The sequence below is a fragment of the Saccopteryx leptura genome, chromosome 2, assembly GCF_036850995.1.
Source record: "Saccopteryx leptura isolate mSacLep1 chromosome 2, mSacLep1_pri_phased_curated, whole genome shotgun sequence".
Taxonomy (NCBI): Eukaryota; Metazoa; Chordata; class Mammalia; order Chiroptera; family Emballonuridae; genus Saccopteryx; species Saccopteryx leptura.
The window spans coordinates 135,855,876-135,873,154 of NC_089504.1; the positions used below are offsets into that span (position 1 = coordinate 135,855,876).

Below are 17,279 nucleotides of genomic sequence, written 5' to 3' on the forward strand. Positions count from 1 at the left end.
ATGGAGGGCCTGAATTGGGGAAAAGTAATAAAGGGGCAAAAAAAAAAAAAAAAAAAAAAAAAAAAAAAAAGAAAAAAGAAAAAAAAAGAGCGTATGGACCCACAAAAAGCAAATAAGGAAAAAATTTGAGTCAAGAATAAAATGATTTGCTTTTAGGTGTTGGTTGTCTAAGAGTTATGATGAGAGGATTAAGAGGAAAACGGAAAAATGGGGGGACAAATTAAAAAATTACTATTGTATTTAGTGGAACAAGAACTAGATAATATGGAGAGCCAGGGATGGGAGCACTGCTAGTGAGTTAAAAAGGTGAAGTAAAAACCCCCCAAAATGCCACAAACATAAGTTTGAGTCCCAGATAAGATAATTTGTTCGTTATTGAGGTTTGAATGAGAGGAGATGTAAAGGAGAAAGGAAGAAACTAATATAGAGGGAGAAAAGAAAGAGAGAGAGAGAGAAAAAAAAGAGGGAACCACTAAAAGAAGAAAAAAGAAAGGAGAGAGAGAGAGAGAGAGAGCTAAGGGTTTTGGAGTGCAACCCTCATAGAGAGAAAGGAAGAGAAGAGAAAAGATAATGGGAGATGTAACACTTATGGGTAGTGTAGTTCAAGGAGAGGAGAGAGTAAGACCGGTAGAGAGTTAATCAGCCAAATTGGAGGAGGAAAAAAAAAGTATCAAGAATGAAGATAAGAGAAACAAATGAACAAATATAATAAAATGGGATAGGTTATAAAGTCTGCAGATTATTCTTGATTTTGAGAGGTTATCTTCTTGCTTTTTCTTTTCTCTCCCTCTTCCTGGTCGGTGACTCTGTACCCCGGGTTTTGCCCCTTTGCCACGCTCAGGTGGAGGTTTGCAGTTGATAAGTCTCTATGGCAATGTCATGTATTGTGCTTTAGTCTCGTTGGCAGTCAAGGCTATTAGCATTTATAGGCTCCGACAGTGAGAGAGTCCGTGTTCCTGGAGCCTTTCTCCTAGTCTTTCCTTCCTCAATTAGTAGCCTGATAATCCAGCTATGGGGTTGCTGCTGCCTCTGCCTGGATAGTAAGAGGCTCAAAGAGCTGGCAACTCCCCACTCTATTTCCACTCAGCACAGGGCTCTGGGTAAGGCTCAGTCAGTCAGAGCTGCTAGCATAATCAGGCGGGCTTTCCGGCCATTCAAAGACCTCTGGCTCTGCCACTCTGTCCGGTAACACAAGCAGGCGCCCACTTCCGGGTCGCTTGGAGGAAACTCTCACTCACTGGCTGCGCGCGCAGACCAGGATATCCGGCCAGCAGTCTCACGCTCTGAGTGAAACCCCCAACCGCAGGGAAAAGTTGCAGCGTTGGAATTGAGTCTCGCTCCGTCCCCGTGCGCGGCTTTTGCAAGGCGCTGGGGCGGCCCGAGATTCCGCTTTGGCCCACACAAAGGCCCCTGACTCTGCTCCTCTGTGCGATAACACCGGCGGGCACTGCCGAGGCACTCGGAGGAATCGCTCACTCCTTATCTGCGCGCGCAAACCAGGATATGAGGCCGGCCGCTTTCCCTCTGAGTGAAACACCCTCCGGCAAGGAAAATCTCCACCATTGGAATTAGTTCTCACTCCCTCCCGTGCGTGGCTTTCCCAGGGCGCTGGGGCTGCCCAGAGACTCTGCCCTCGGCCCACAGAAAGGCCTCTGACCCTGCCTCTCCGTGGGGCAACAGGAGCACCCACTTCCGGGGCTTAGGAAGAAATCTCTCGCCCACTAACTGCGCACCAACCAGGAGACCGGGTAAAATGTCCGCGCCGCTTGTCTTTCTTTGTTTGGGTTTGGCGTGAGTGTTAGCTTGTATTGCCCGGGTTGCCACAGGATCAGATTTTCCTTGGCTTGGATCTCCGTGCCACAGCCTGGTTCGGCCGTTTCTGTCGCGGCCTGGATGTATTCACCCCCTTTGCCTGCCTCAGTTTCTATATTCACAGTTACCAGAGAAAGCCGCCCTGTTTAGGTTAGTGAGGAAGGCGGAGCATTTCTTACTCCCTATTTCCTTCGGGGTTTGGTTATATATTTAGCCAATTTTTCACTCAATCATACCTTTGGGTGTATTGCGAAGCATCTGGAAGCTCCAAGTATAGGTTTTTCTGTTTCTGGTTGAAGATCTTGTTGAGTTTTGGGGGAGATTTATCGGTATCGCTTCCTACCCCGCCATTACTCTGACGTCACTCCCAAATTTACTTATTTAAATGGAGGCAAATTGTACAAATTTTAGATAAGTTTATCAAAAATTATCCAACATATGTTTGATATGCAATTAACATGAACTATATGAAGTAAAACATTTGACTGTGAAAAAACACGTTTAGCAGGCTATGATCCATCCAGATTAGAAGAACTATTAAATATATTTCTGGAAGAGCCAGAATGACCTTTGCTGAGAATGACCCTCAGACACAACCTTATCAACTCCAGATGTCGACAACACACTGAGGATTAACCTAGCTTCCAAATATTTTTAGAATTGTAGCAACACCTCATGGAAGAGTCTGACCCTACCTTGCAGAAAATAGTAGCTCAGAAACAGAAGTGTATTAACTTTCCAGGAAATATGTGGATTTAATTTCCTTCCCTGATTACTTTCATACAACTCCTAGGATGGCCTCTGACAATGTATGGTCTTACCTGGTATAAAGGAGACATGATTTCTTTGACTCTCTGAGATCAACCACTGATTACCCAATTTAAAAAGCCAAGGGTAGATCTTCAACAGAGAGGAGCCTGCTACTAAGGATCAAGGACTAGATGAAAACATTATTTTAGGCTTAAAGAGTAGAAGAGGACTATCTATGCTACTATATTATGGTTAAAACCACAGATGCATTTTCTCTGCTCTTAACCTTTCTAAACATTTAGCCTTATTTTTCTTTTCCTTGCTGTTAACATATTATACCTTGCTATTAACATTACAGTAAAATTCCATTTTATCAAAGTAAGTTGGGACTAAGATCATTTTATTAAAATCGTATTTCCTAACAAAATGGAAAATACCAATTTAATCTGAAAACTGTGGCAGTGAAAACAGAGTCTTCTATCCAAGTGAATAATTGTAATAAGAGCGAAAGCTGCCAGGGCTCGTGCTTTTCCCCCTTATAAATTAGAATATTTTTGAAAATCAATTACGACTCCATAAAAAGTACATGAGCTCATATAATTCTCTTATGAGGCAATAACTGCCTTTTATATTGGAAGAGATGATATAAAATTTGTATTTGTTTTACACATTACAAATTTGCTTAATTTGTTTCTAATTATGTTTGTGCTGCTAGGCCATCTTGTTAATCAGTCCAGTTAAATGAGTTATTTCGAATTCATGCTCATGAGACTGTGTAAAGGCTAATAATTTATAAGGGCTATGCAAAGGTGAGTACTTTTGCACTAAAAGCATTATTTTCCAGAACAAAATGGGAACAGTCACCATGAATAAACACAAAAAATGTCTTATCCATAAGAAATGATGACATCGGATCACTTACAACAAAATGGTGGGATCTTGATAACATTATAGGGAGTGAAATAAGTAAATCAGAAAAAAACAAGAACTGCAGGATTCCATACATTGATGGGACATAAAAACGAGACTAAAGGACATGGACAAGAGTGTGGTGGTTACGGGGGGCAGGGAGAGGGAAGGAGGGAGAGAGGAGGGGAGGGGGTGGGGGAGGGGCACAAAGAAAACTAAATAGAAGGTGATGGAGGACAATCTGACTTTGGGTGATGGGTATGCAACAGAATTGAATGACAAGATAACCTGGACATGTTTTCTTTGAATATATGTACCCTGATTTATTGATGTCACCCCATTAAAATAAAAATTTATTTATTTAAAAAATGTCTTATAGAAGAAAAGGGGATGGGGCTGGATATATTTCATTTAAACTGTACCCCTTTCACTCTGCAGGAAAAGTTCAAAATACATGTTTTACTGGTTATTGGAACTGACTTGTTCAAATGCTTACCAAATGAAGAGGAGCAAAAGTTATACTAAACTGAGTTTGCACGGCATGAAACTAAGCAAATGGCTCTTGGGGAGATGCCTTCTTTGAATGACACTACAACTAAAATCAGTTTTTGAGAATTATAAGGAAGCAAGTCAATGAGAACAGGAATGATGTGTATTGGTGATCTTTGTGTATTGATTTATATCTGTTTTAGCTGTTTGAAAAAGTCAAAGAAGTTTGTCCCAATGTGCACGAGAAGATCAGACCCATTTCGGCAGACCTCAATCAGAACGACCTGGCCATCAGCAAGGAGGACATGCAGGAGCTGCTCTCGGGCACCAACGTGGTCTTCCACTGCGCCGCCACTGTGCGCTTCGATGACCATCTCAGGTATGTCTCTGGCCCCTCCCGCAGCTGTGTGTGTGTACATGTGTGTGTGCACACGTGTTAGGTTTCTTTATAAAAAATAAAACATATCCTGAATGAAAAAAAAGTACAAAAGAGTAAAACATCTCCAACATCTCAGATTCCAGAGATAAGCATTTAATAGTGCGGAGAACACCCAGTCCAGTTTTTCTTTATGCATCTGTAACAAAATAGATTGATGTTCAAATTGACCAAAAAAGGAGGGCATCATATTGAGAATGTTTTGCAAACTGCTTAATTATATGTTTGATATCTTTCACTGTCATTGAATATTCTATTATAATCTGTAATAACACCATGAAACTCTATTTTACATATATGTAATATACTCAACCAGGTCTGTATTGGTGCACAATTTTTAGATTGTTCTAATTTTTCACTATTGTAAACATTCTTCAGTCAACGTCTCTGTGTATACATTTTTTTTATACCTTTGGGTAAATTCTAACAGGTGAAATTGTTAGATATATGTCAAATGTATCCAAATTATGAACAGTTTATATTTTGTTATATAATGTTAATTTGCTCTTCAAAATGTGGTCAACTTATATTGTCCACATGCACATGAATGCTCGTTTCTGACCCATCAATACTGTATTATCATTCTTAATTCTTTTTAACATTGTCAGTATGAGAATGAAAATGGCATTTCATCTTTTGATTTTTATTTCTTTGATAATTAGAAAGGTTGAAGATGTTTAAATTCTGATTAGCATTTTATTCTTTTGTGAAATACGTATTTGTGCTTGTGTCTATTTTTCTTTTGAAGAACTATTTCCTTATAAATTTTAAGACATCTTAAAAAGTTTTATCAATTCTTTGATTTTTTTTTGTAAGGCTCTAAATATTTTAACAGTTTATCATTAGTCCTCAACTTTGTTTTTATTATTTATTCAGTTATTTGAAATCTCTTCTAGTATTTTATTGTTTCATTTTCACATTTAAACTTTGACCCATTTAAAAATTATTTTACTAGAAAGAGGAATGAATAGTCAGGAAAGTTCTATTAAAAGAAGAGTGATGTAGGTGTGAATATAGAGTAACCTTTTTGTTATTTCTAACAGATGGTTAGTTCTGAAACATAAGTAATTTATGTTCTATTTGAAAAGACACATTACATATTAAATTCTTACTTTTAATTCCTTATTTAGTTGCATTAATTAGACTTTTTCTTAGTTATAGTATTTTAATTACTTTAATTTTTTTTTCATGAGAGAGTCAGAGAGAGGGACAGATAGGGACAGACAGACAAGAAGGGAGAGAGATGAGAAACATCAATTCTTCATTGTGGCTTCTTAGTTGTTCATTGATTGATTTCTCATATGTGCCTTGACTGGGGGGCTACAGCAGACTAAGTGACCCCATGCTCAAGCCAGCGACCTTGGACACAATCTGGTGAGTTTTGCTTAAACCAGATGAGCCTGCACTCAAGCTGGCGACCTCGGGGTCTCGAACCTGGGTCCTCCACATCCCAGTCCAAAGCTCTATCCACTGTGCCACTGCCTGGTCAGGCAATTATTCATTAGGCAAGTATACATACATTAGTCTTTTTTTTTTAGGATTTTCTTGACTATTATCACTTGCTTATACTTCTTGATTAAACTTTCAGTAATCTGCCAAGTTTTTTAAAGCATTGGAAATTTGATTGGGATTACCTTGAATATGTAGATTCATTTAGAAAAAGTTAACGTATTTAAAACACTGTTTCTTCTTATCCAAGAACAATATATGTCTCTGTATATGTTCGGTTTCTCTGTCACAGACCTTAATGAAGTTTGTCACTGTTTAAACATAGAGTCTATTTATTATTAATTTGATATATTTTTAAATGTTGGATTTCGAATGTGTGCTTTTCTCACATTATATTCTCTAATTGTTGTTTCTATATAAGAAAGCTAGTGATTTCCTTTAATGTAGCTTTTATAAATGGACACCTTACTGAATTATCTTTTTACTCATCCCAGAATTTTTTTAGCTGTATCTGTATGTTTTTCAGATATATAGTTATATACTCTGACATTGGGTTTGTGACTGCCTTTGCAATATTTATATCTGTTAATTTTATTTTTCTATTTACAAGGCTGGAACATCAGAGCAATGTCATGTAGTAGTAGTGATCTCAGGCATACTTGACCATGACTTTGAAAGTAGTAATCATAACTTTTCAACATGAAGCATGACACAGACTAGCTGTCTTTCCTTCTGCTTAATTTTCTCTAGACATGCCGTGCAACTTAACGTCACTGCCACCCAGAAGCTCTTGCTCATGGCCAGTCAGATGCCAAAGCTCGAAGCCTTCATACATATCTCTACGGCCTTTGCAAATTGTAACCTGGAACACATTGATGAAGTCATCTATCCATGCCCCGTGGAGCCAAAGAAAATCATCGATTCCATGGAGTAAGTTGGGTCAAATGAGGGCAGATTGTTGATCGCTTTGATTCTTTGTAAGCATTCATTCATGAGGTAACAAAATGAAACCCCTTGAAATGGAGTGCTTTGAAGTGATGCTAGCTTTAGCTACTCTATCCCTGCTACTCCCTCCAGTCCCGGTCTTGTTAAATAGCTTAGTCTTGTTAAAATTTTCGGATTGAGTGAGGTACTTGGGGATACTTTCCACAGACGTGGTTTCTCACTTTTTAATGAACCCAGCTTTGTCAGTAAAGAAAATATAGTATGTGGTATAAAAGTTCAGAAGACAGGTTTTAGAGTCAGCATGACAAGGGTTTGACTTCAGGCTCTGCAACTTACGAGCTATGTGATGCTGAGCAAGTTCCTTGGCATCTCTGAGCTTCATTCAGTTCCTTCCTTTGTAAAATGAGACTAATAACGGTGCCTGTCTTAGAGTTGCAATGATAAATTGATAAACACAAGCAATTGTTGCAGCATTGGGGGTGTTTAATAGCAGATGATCAGAAGATTAGTAAAGAAAAGCTAATAGAGAAGAGGAATTCCTCCCAGATCTGGCAGAAGGAACCCGTCTCTTGACTTGTTTGGGCAAGATACACTTTTCTTACTTTCTTACTGTGCAGGAGAAATCTTACTTAGCATTTTTTCCTTCTTGCCAATGAACAGAAACCACTTTATTCTTAGGACATGGCCCCAGGCTCGGGATAAGTATGTTTCTGCTTTCTGCTTCTTCATTCTACTGCTCCACTTACTAGGTTTGCCTTGTTTGTTTGTTTCTCTTAACTCTGCTTGAAAAATATCACAGCAGAGAAAATAGACTATTTCACAGTGAATTTGTCATATTTTAATTTTATATAACACTGTATTTCCATTTCAGATATACTCCTTAAAATTAAGCTCTAGCTAAATCAAGAGTCATTCCCTTCAGGGCAAACATTTTTATCTCATGTAGCTCTGAGAATAGATATTTTTACTTGTCATTAAAAAATATCCAGGACAAAGAGGAATGAAAGTCACTTGAAGGACCTGGCGTTACTTAAAGTTGCTAACAGATCATGCTTCGCTTCATTGTGGAAAGAACCCTCTCAGAGTCCAGAGTTTGTCAGGATAGATAGAGAAACGACACTCTGATGCCCACAACCAGTGCAGGAAGTTTGATGTCTAAAGCCTCGGAGCATTTTTAGGGTGGAATTGATTTGTTTGTCAGTGAGCTGCCCCCTTAAAGTGTCGTCTCTTGGTAAATGTGGTGCTTACATACTGCTCTGCTCAGGAAAGGGGCAGACCTCCTCGGATGTCAGAGCCTGGCTCTGGGATCCCACAGACTCCGTCCACTGCGGCCCCCGCTGACACCTGTCAGGCTGTGCACAGTGTGAGGCAGCCTGGGCTCTTTCCAAGTGCACCAGGGGAAAGAGGCAGGGAGTAAATATTCGGTTCACCCACAGACTGTGCCCAGACACTCAACGTACCTAGATTTCAAAAGAGAATAAACTCACCTTCCAGAGAAAGAGTTGATTTATCCTCAGGTATTTGGCATTTCCCATACTCCCCCACTATAGGTCAACCCATAAAGTCAGGTAATTGCCCATGATTTATGATTAAACTGTCACTGACACTGCATTAAATTTATGTTTCTGTCATTTACTGCTCTCCAAAAGGACTAATTATTTAAATAAATATACAGCCAGATAGAACTAGGAATAAATTATATTTTATCTCAGAAGAATGCATTCTGAATGCAACTAAGAAACTTAGGTGTGGCCTGACCTGTGGTGGCGCAGTGGATAAAGCGTCAACCTGGAACGCTGAGGTTGCCGGTTCAAAACCCTGGGCTTACCTGGTCAAGGCACATATGGGAGTTGATGCTTCCTGCTCCTCCCCCCTTCTCTCTCTCTCTCTCTCTCCTCTCCATAATGATTAAATAAAATCTTTTAAAAAAAAGTAATTAAGTTACTAAAAAAAAAAAGAAAGAAAGAAACTTAGGTGTTTGTTTTTTTAACAGGAAAAAATTCATAACCACCATTTATTAACTCAGAATTTTGTGTTCAGAACCACTGGTTCAGCTGCATCTCTCTCAGCTCTCCCCTCATGTTTGTGCTATGGTCACACCGAAGCAGTTACTCCTCTGTCAGGCTGCCTACCTTTGCTTATTATGATTCTGTTCCTAGAGACGACTTCACCTAGTAGTCTTCAGACACCTGTGTTCTCCCCCAAAATCCCTCAGGGTCAGGTGACCCCACAATTTCCTGGGCTCATTGTAAATCTCTGGTTGCTTATCTGTATTCTCCATTAAACAATAGGCTGCTCAAGGAAAGAGAAGGTGTCTGGCTCCTTCTTGCCTTGCAGTGCCAGCACATAGTAGGGACTCAAGTATTTGCTGAATGAGTGAAAGCCTTTTGATGGCACTAGATGACCATTGTTCATACTGCTCTGGCTGGGGTCGGAGGTCGATGCTTGTTGATTTGTTCATTTGTTTGGTTTTACAAAAGCAAGAATAGATGACAGAATTCTATAGCAAGTTGTTACTCTGGGATGGGGAATCTTATGTATAAAATACCTATAAGCTCTCATCTTATCTCTGTTTCTGAGTGCTTATTTTTTTCTTCTTAAAGTTCAAATGAAACCTAGGTGTTAAACTTTTGCATAACACTTTGAATAAAGCCCAGCAACCCATCACCAACTGCATCATTGTTCATAATCGTTTCAACAATTCCTATATCAGATGGAATTTTATGAAGTTACAAAATAACAAATACCATTAAAGTTAATCTGAATAAATATTTATTTACCTAAATCCAGGATTATTTGCTTTGTTTTAAGAATATCTTTATTCTCTGATTTCTTCTCTATTTTGTAATGGACCTAAGGTTAGAATAAAATTATTTTTTTGATTTCTATTTCCTTGAAAACTTACTATTAACAATAACCAAATGGGCCTGACCAGGCAGTGGCACAGTGGATAGAGCATCAGACTGGGATACAGAGGACCCAGGTTCGAAACCCTGAGGTCACTGGCTTGAGTGCGGGCTCACCTGGCTTGAGCTTGGGAATCATAGACGTGACCCCAAGGTCACTGGCTTGAGCAAGTGGTCTCTCACTCTGCTGTAACCCCCCAGTCAAGGCACATATGGGAAAGCAATCAATGAACAACTAAGGAGCTGCAATCAAGAATTGACGCTTCTCATCTCTCTCCCTTCCTGTCTGTCTGTCCCTATCTGTCCCTCTCTCTGTCACAAAAAAAGAAAGAGAGAGAGAGAAAGAGAGAGGGGGAGGGAGGGAGGGAGGGAAGAAGGGAGGGAGGGAGGGAGGGAGGGAGGGAGGGAGAGAGAGAGAGAGAGAGAGAGAGAGAGAGAGAGAGAAAGAAAGAAAGAAAGAAAGAAAGAAAGAAAGAAAGAAAGAAAGAAAGAAAGAAAGAAAGAAAGAAAGAAAGAAAGAGAAAGAAAAACCACATGGGGTCTAGCAGCTGTTCTTGTTCTTAGTATTCCAGTGGTCCTATTTTAAAAAAAGGATCTAAAAATTAGACCACCAGATAATCTTAAATCTTCACTCTGGTCTTTGTGATCTCAAGATAATCACCCGTGTAAGTATTTCTTTAGCTGGATACAGGGAATCCTTTCACAATGTATATGTATACCAAATCATCACAATGCACACTTTAAATATTTTGCAATTTTATTTGTCAAGTATACCTTAGTAAAGCTAAAAAATATAATAATAAGAAAAGAAAATCACCCATGGAAAACTAAAATGAACCTTTCTTTTTCCAGAAAACCAGTTTAATGGGAATTCCAGTTTTGGGAAATCAGAAAGGATTTGTACTTTTTGCCAGGAACTTTCCCAATTGCGTAGGCCCGAGCGATCCTGCTCAGTGTTGTTTGTAAAGGGAACGGGACTGTGAGCCTAAACCTGACACCTGTCACCCCTGCCCCGTCTTGCAGCCCACCCCGTGTTCTGTCCACCCCATGCCCAGCCCTGCCATGCCTGCCTCCCGTCCTTCGGCCCATAATCTGAAACTTCCAGACTTAGGATGGTCCTCAACCATTCCCAAAAGATAAAATTTGATTGAAATAGTATAAAAACTCTAGCATAAATGCATTTTAACAACCTCAATTAAGAGTTAATGTTTTTAACTGGTATATCAAGCATAGGCCTTAATCAGTGTTAAACTACCGATTTTCTTGACTCACCCACAGTTGTCTTCTGCCCTTGTCCTACCATCACAGACATTTATCCTGTATGATCACCTTCCTTCCTCGTCTCTGCCTTTGTATTTCTAGATTCTGCACAGTTGGTGATACTGACCTTTAGCAACTCGTGTGCATCAATGGATCAGGGATTGCCAGGGAAATTCCACTTTTTCAGATAACAGTTTAAGTATATTTAGTTTTTAAAATGCACATAACTGGCAAGGAAAAATAGGGCTTCAGCGATGGTGCTTTCCATAAATTTCAGGCCTGGGTAACTTCTCTAAGGGGAGCCAGTGTAGGAGAAAAGGGCTTTGCACCTTTATAAAAACCTGAAATAACTAGAGTTCGGACCTACTGGATTATTTTACATTCTTAGATCAATCTAGTAAATTTGCATTGAAAAGAGAAGAAGGGCTATGAATCACTGTTGAGCAATTATTGTGAGCAAACATACTCTCAGACATTTAATTCCTTAACATAATACTGTAGGGCTGATGTTATTATTACTGCTGTACTAAGAAAGGGACACACGCTCAGAGAAGCTAAGTAACTCTTTGGAAAGCTCTCGTCCAGTAAGGCACAGGGCCACAATTCCCTCCATAGCCACGTGATCCTGGCGAGGTGGCCGTCATCTTCCCAGTGTCCCACAGACTTGGCAGTGCCACCGATGATAAGGTGTTCTCTTAAGATATAGAGATATAGACTGTGCTCTCAAGGAGCTCACAATCCAACACCAATAGAGCAGGGTAGAATTATATACATCTATGGTGGAGGAGATGGGACATGCTAATTTCTATGGAATTGAAGGGAGTAGAAACTGTAAGGCAGACATAGGAGATGGACATGGCAGAACAGGTGAGATTGGGTGTGTACTAGGCAGAGCGAATGGTGCAGGCATACCTGGGGTGTGTTTGGGGTGCAGATGTAAGTCCCTGTGGCAGTACACCTGCTGTGTGCAGGGAGGCTGATAGGTAGCCTGCTGGAGAGCTCAGCTGGGGCCCCACTGAGAGACTGTGAATAGCTTGAAGAGAGGGGCACTGAACTCCATAGGCAGGAGGTCCTTTGAGAGAGTGTATGTGTGTGAGTGTGTGCATGCATGCATGTGGCTTTAGTCCATTGTTTATTTTGTTGTAATTAAGGAGAGACTTGTATAAATGGCAGCTGTGGGACCCTTAATATGGACGTACTGGGGAAGGGAAGTAGATTGGCTTGGGGAGTAGCCAGAGGCAGGCAGACCCCTTACTGAGACTGAGGGGTGGAGAGGTCTAGAATGGGGAATGGCTAGATACAAAACACCTATGTGTTTGGGGAGGAAAAATGCCATAGGACATGGCTAATGTTTGGTCTGTGGTCCTTACAACAATTTAATTAGCTGTCAGTTATAGAATATGCCTATTGCCATAACTTACATTTCTACTACCAGGAATTTAATTCATTTAAAGCTTTATTCTATTGAAGTTAGAAGAAATTTCTTTTGGAGAGTGTAAAGCCAGTAGCCACAGCCACCATCACAGCCGTCTGGCCAGTGCAGGTTTGCATTAGATTCGGACAGACGGTAATGAAACAATGGAGCCAAGAACTGGTGGGCCATTAGCTTTAATCCTAGCTTGCACCCGGCAGGCAAGAAATACACACAGTGGAAAAACACTTCCCTTTCCATTCAGGGCTCCCAAAGCCACTGACTTATCCGAGTTTCCTAGAATCAACAGTTTCTAGCTCACTAGCCTTATTCACCTCTGTTCCCCATCTCCTTCTCCCTGCACAAACACTACACAAACTGGCTTCTCCTTCAGCACTCCGCCATCTTGGCTGCTTCTCCTGGCCTCCACGTGGCCTTTCTCTGCTCTCCTACAGCATGGGCTCCTCCTAGAATGTAGTCACTCTTCCCCGGAACAACGTGATCTCTCTTCCTTTTAAAACCTTTTGGCGTGAAAGCCCTCTCCTAACACATATTAACATAATCATGCCTATCCCAAGCAAGAAGGGCAACTAATATTATCACCTGGGTGATGGGCTTCCACGTGGGCAGCGCCATCTTTAACAAAGTGAGCATAATATATTTTATCTGCCCAACAGAGACCTAATCCCAACTTATGTAAATGACAAATGGCTTAAATTTGTGGAGTGGGAGTTTATTTAAATTAGTGATTCCTCAAAGACTGAATTGGTACCCATGATACCCTAGTACCTTAGAGCCATCCAGGGAATCCAGATGTTGTCAGAGGCCTTGTGCAAGTCTTAGTCATGGGCAAGTTTGGAGACTGTGCTTGTTTGTTTGCTTTTTTGTTTTAGAGAGAGGGATTGAAGAGAGAGAGGAAAGGAGAAAGAGAGAGGAAGGAGGACAGAGAAAGTAGGGGAAGAGAGAGAAGAAGAGTGAGAAAAAGAAAGGGGGAGAGAAAGGAGGAGATAGTAGGGAGCAAGGAAGGGATAAAGGGAAAGGAGAAGAAGGGAAAGGAGAGAGAGAGGAAGGGAGAGAGAAGCATCACCTTGACTGGAAATCAAACCAGCGACCTCAGGCTCAAGCTGGCGGCCCTGGGCTCCGAACCAGTGACCTCGCCGTTCCAGGGTCCACGCTCTATGCACTGCGTACCCACTGCGCCAACACCGGTGGGAACGTGTCTTTTCAAAGTGCTTCCTCATTGAGCAGTTTTCCTTTGTGGTGAGAATCATTTGTGCTCCAGTAACCAATGCGCCTGTTTTCCCCACGCTCCTCGCCTTTGTTTGTCTTTTAAGTCCAGATGCTTTAATATAATAAAAAGTTCCCAGTAGATTTGCACCTACTAAAAATCACACTTGTGAAGTTACCAGGCCACCAAAAGACACAGCTAATTTGCCAATGTGAAAAAGAAAAGGTGTTTCTTGATCAAACACAGAGCAGTGAGCTACTGAGGGTGAGTGGAGGGTGGAGAGTGAGAAGCAGGGAGGACGCTGCCTGCAGCCGCCACGGCTGCCCGCCCCCCCCCCCCCCCACAAAACAGCTGACGGCTGTTCAGTCCCCCCACACACACACACAAACGGCCATGGCTGTTCAGTCCCCCCCACACACACACAAACGGCTGACGGCTGTTCAGTCCCCCCCCACACACACACACACAAACGGCTGATGGCTGTTCAGTCCCCCAGTCCCTCCCCCCCCCCCCCCCCACCTCTCGACCTGGCAGCTGAGCCGCCCTGCGTCCCCTGTGGGCTGAGAAAGGAGGTCGATCCTGGGAAAGCAGTTCTGCCCGGCTGCTGAATGACACTGTTAACACTAAGAGTGTATCTGTGCTGGATGGTGGTGGGGGAGCTCATTTTAGTAAGCGTGCTTTTATTTTCAAGATTGTATTATCTCACCTGACCAGGCAGTGGTGCAGTGGATAGAGTGTTGGACTGGGAGGTGAAGGACCCAGGTTCGAAAGCCCAGGGGCTCACTAACTTGAGCGTGGGATCATAGACATGACCCCATGATCACTGGCTTCAGCCCAAGGTCACTGGCTTGAACAAGGGGTCATTCGCTCTGCTGTAGCATCCCCCCCCCCCCAAGGCACATATGGAAAACAATCAGTGAACAAGTAAGGAGACTAAGGAGCCGCAACAAAGAATTGATGCGTCTCATCTCTCCCCCTTCCTGTCTGTCCCTCTCCCTGACTCTTTCTGTCTCTATCAAAAAAAAAAAAAAAAAGATTGTATTATCTCAACATGGCTTCTAAGTAGCTGACACAAAATTGAAAATTCTGTGTACTTTTCCGGCTTTAAATACAAATCAGAGCAGGGCTAGTTTGTTTCTAAAACAAACCAAGTCATTTTCATGCTGTTGGGCCATTGGAGGCCAGAATAAGTGCTCCATAAAAGTTTAGAGGAAAAGACAGAGGCCCCTTCAACACAAGCATTAGCTCAGATAAGTACACCCTTCTTCTCTCCAATAAACAGTTTAAATTTACTCTGACACTAACGCTGACAAATTGAAGTTGATCAACATATATAGACCTGTAGCTTCTCCACACTTGCCCCACCACCAGTGGATACTTGAACTTCCAATTCTGCTTCACTCTCTACAAAGACACCCCCTTTTCTTCCTCTCCCACAGTCTTCCTGCAGCTCGACCTCCTTCAGAGTCCAACCATTCTCTCCAATCATTGGCCAGCTTGGCTTCCCAACACCTTATGCAGAATATAAACTGGCCAATCAAGGCCATTCTATGGAAGAGCGCCCATTCACAGAAAGTCCCTGGGGGCAGAAAGGTGATTGGACACGAAAATAATAAAACATAATTGGTGCTCTCCTGGACTCATTGAAAAGTGGGGAAACAGACCTGAGCCATTCCATAGGGCATGCGAATTGCAACAGTCAAGGTTGGAGTGCAGCTCAGAGGAGAGAGCAGATATCACCAAGAGGCCATGTGTCCAGCGCGGATTCTCCAGAAAGCCTTCCCGATACACCAGCAGCTTGCCCTGCTTATTGAATAAGAAAATTAGGAGGAAAAAATACACATTTCTCTTGCTAGCTCATCCAGTAAATACATAAATTATGAAGTTATGAGTGATTCTAAGTGGTTGATTCAATATGTTTCAAACCAAAAAGATAGTAATATTTAGAGAAAATTGCAGGTGTGTATACACACACATTGTTTTCTGAAATCTTTAATACCTTTCAGCTTCTTTTGAATCAATTTATGTAGTTTAGAATTTAGGACTCATGGGTTCAAAACATCTTCTTGAATACGCCGGAGGGCATTGGTTCATTTCAGAAATGTATTTTGGTTCAGGTGGTGTCATTTTTCCATGCTAACTTATTTACTGTTTTAAAAATAAACTGAGAACAAAACACAGCAGCAAATCAAACTTTGGTCAAGAAGAGCAGGAACTGATTATACATCCTGAAGAGGGTGTCACTTAATTAATGAAAGGGCATACTTGTTACACTCATCTCTGTGAACTGGGGAAGAAGCTGGGTGAGACAAGCTATGGGCTGTTTGGCTGCATTAGAAAAAATGTTTTAATACCCTGGACAGATAGCTCAGTTGGTTAGAGCATCGTCCAGAAGCACAGAGGTTGCCGGTTCGATCCCCAGTCAGAGAACACACAGGAACAGATCAATATTCTTCTCTCTCTGTCTCTCTCTGTCTCTCTCAATTCCTCTCTTGCTAAAATTCATAAATAATTTTTTTTTAAATTAGTTTAAGCCTGACTAGGTGGTGGCACAGTGGATAGAGTGTCGACCTGGGATGCTAAGGACCCAGGTTCAAAACCCCAAGGTCTCCGGCTTGAGCTTGGGTTCATCCAGCTTGAGTGCAGGCTCTCCAGCTTGAGCGCCAGGTTGCCCTCTTGAGCATGGGATCACAGACATGACCCCATGGTTGCTGGTTTAAGCCCTAAGGTTGCTGGCCGGAAGCCCAAGGTCATTGGCTTGAGCAAGAAGAGGTCACTGGCTTGAGCAAAGGGTCACTGGCTCAGCTGGAGCCTCCTAGTCAAGGCACATATGATAAATGAATAACTAAAGTGCCATAGCTACAAATTGATGCTTCTCATCTTTCCCCCTTTCTGTCTGCCTGTCTCTCTCTTTCATGCTGTCTCACTAATATATATATGTATTTTCCAACCAACCACTGCCTCTGTAGATACATACTCCTTGGTTGTTTTACCAAAATTAAGAATGCCTTAGGTTGATTGGCTCATTTTATTTTATCAAAAAGCTTAAGTGCAGTTGTGAATACTTCTGTTTGTTCGCATGATAACCTAAAATTTTAGAACAGATATAGTTATTGTCATTTTTCACAAGTAAAAAGAGGGGACATGAGAGGATGATACAGCAAAACAGAGGTAGAGCTATGAAGGGCAGAGGCAGGCCATGGACGGCACACTGCAACTACTTCTGCGCGTGTGTTCTTAGAAACCTACGAGCCCGGAGCTGACCCAGCCGACGTGGTCGGGCCTCGAAGCATCACTGATATGGTGCACACTGACACCAGGATGGCAGCTGGTGCTGCGCACGGACGTATAACCCTCGCGTGCCGCTGCGGTCGGCTGTGCTCTTAGAACTCTTTTCTTTACAACCTTCTTCAATGTAGGCTGTGCTTCCACCAGCTAAGTGAATTGTATGCTGGGTGAATTATCTCAGTAAAGCTGTAAAAAGAAGGGAGGAAGGAAAAGGAAGGAAGGAAGGAAGGAAGGAAGGAAGGAAGGAAGGAAGGAAGGAAGGAAGGAAGGAAGGAAGGGAGGGAGGAAGGAAGGAAAAATTAGGCTGTATTTCTTCTGACTTAGTTTTTATAACCTGTGTGTGTTTCCAAGGAAGGAAAATGGCCTTTGGTTTGTTAATCTACTGTTGACTCCCAA

At 41.7% G+C, this 17,279-nt stretch overlaps 1 protein-coding gene across 3 annotated transcripts in view; it reads left to right on the forward strand.

Annotated features, from left to right (window-relative positions):
* Positions 1–17,279, forward strand: part of FAR2 (fatty acyl-CoA reductase 2) — a 142,714-nt gene that overhangs the window by 102,235 nt on the left and 23,200 nt on the right. For all 3 annotated transcript variants that reach the window (XM_066368877.1, XM_066368878.1, XM_066368879.1), the window contains 2 exons: positions 4,164–4,339; positions 6,596–6,775. In XM_066368877.1, coding sequence (XP_066224974.1) covers positions 4,164–4,339; positions 6,596–6,775 — 356 coding nt within the window. The remainder of the gene's footprint in view (positions 1–4,163; positions 4,340–6,595; positions 6,776–17,279) is intronic.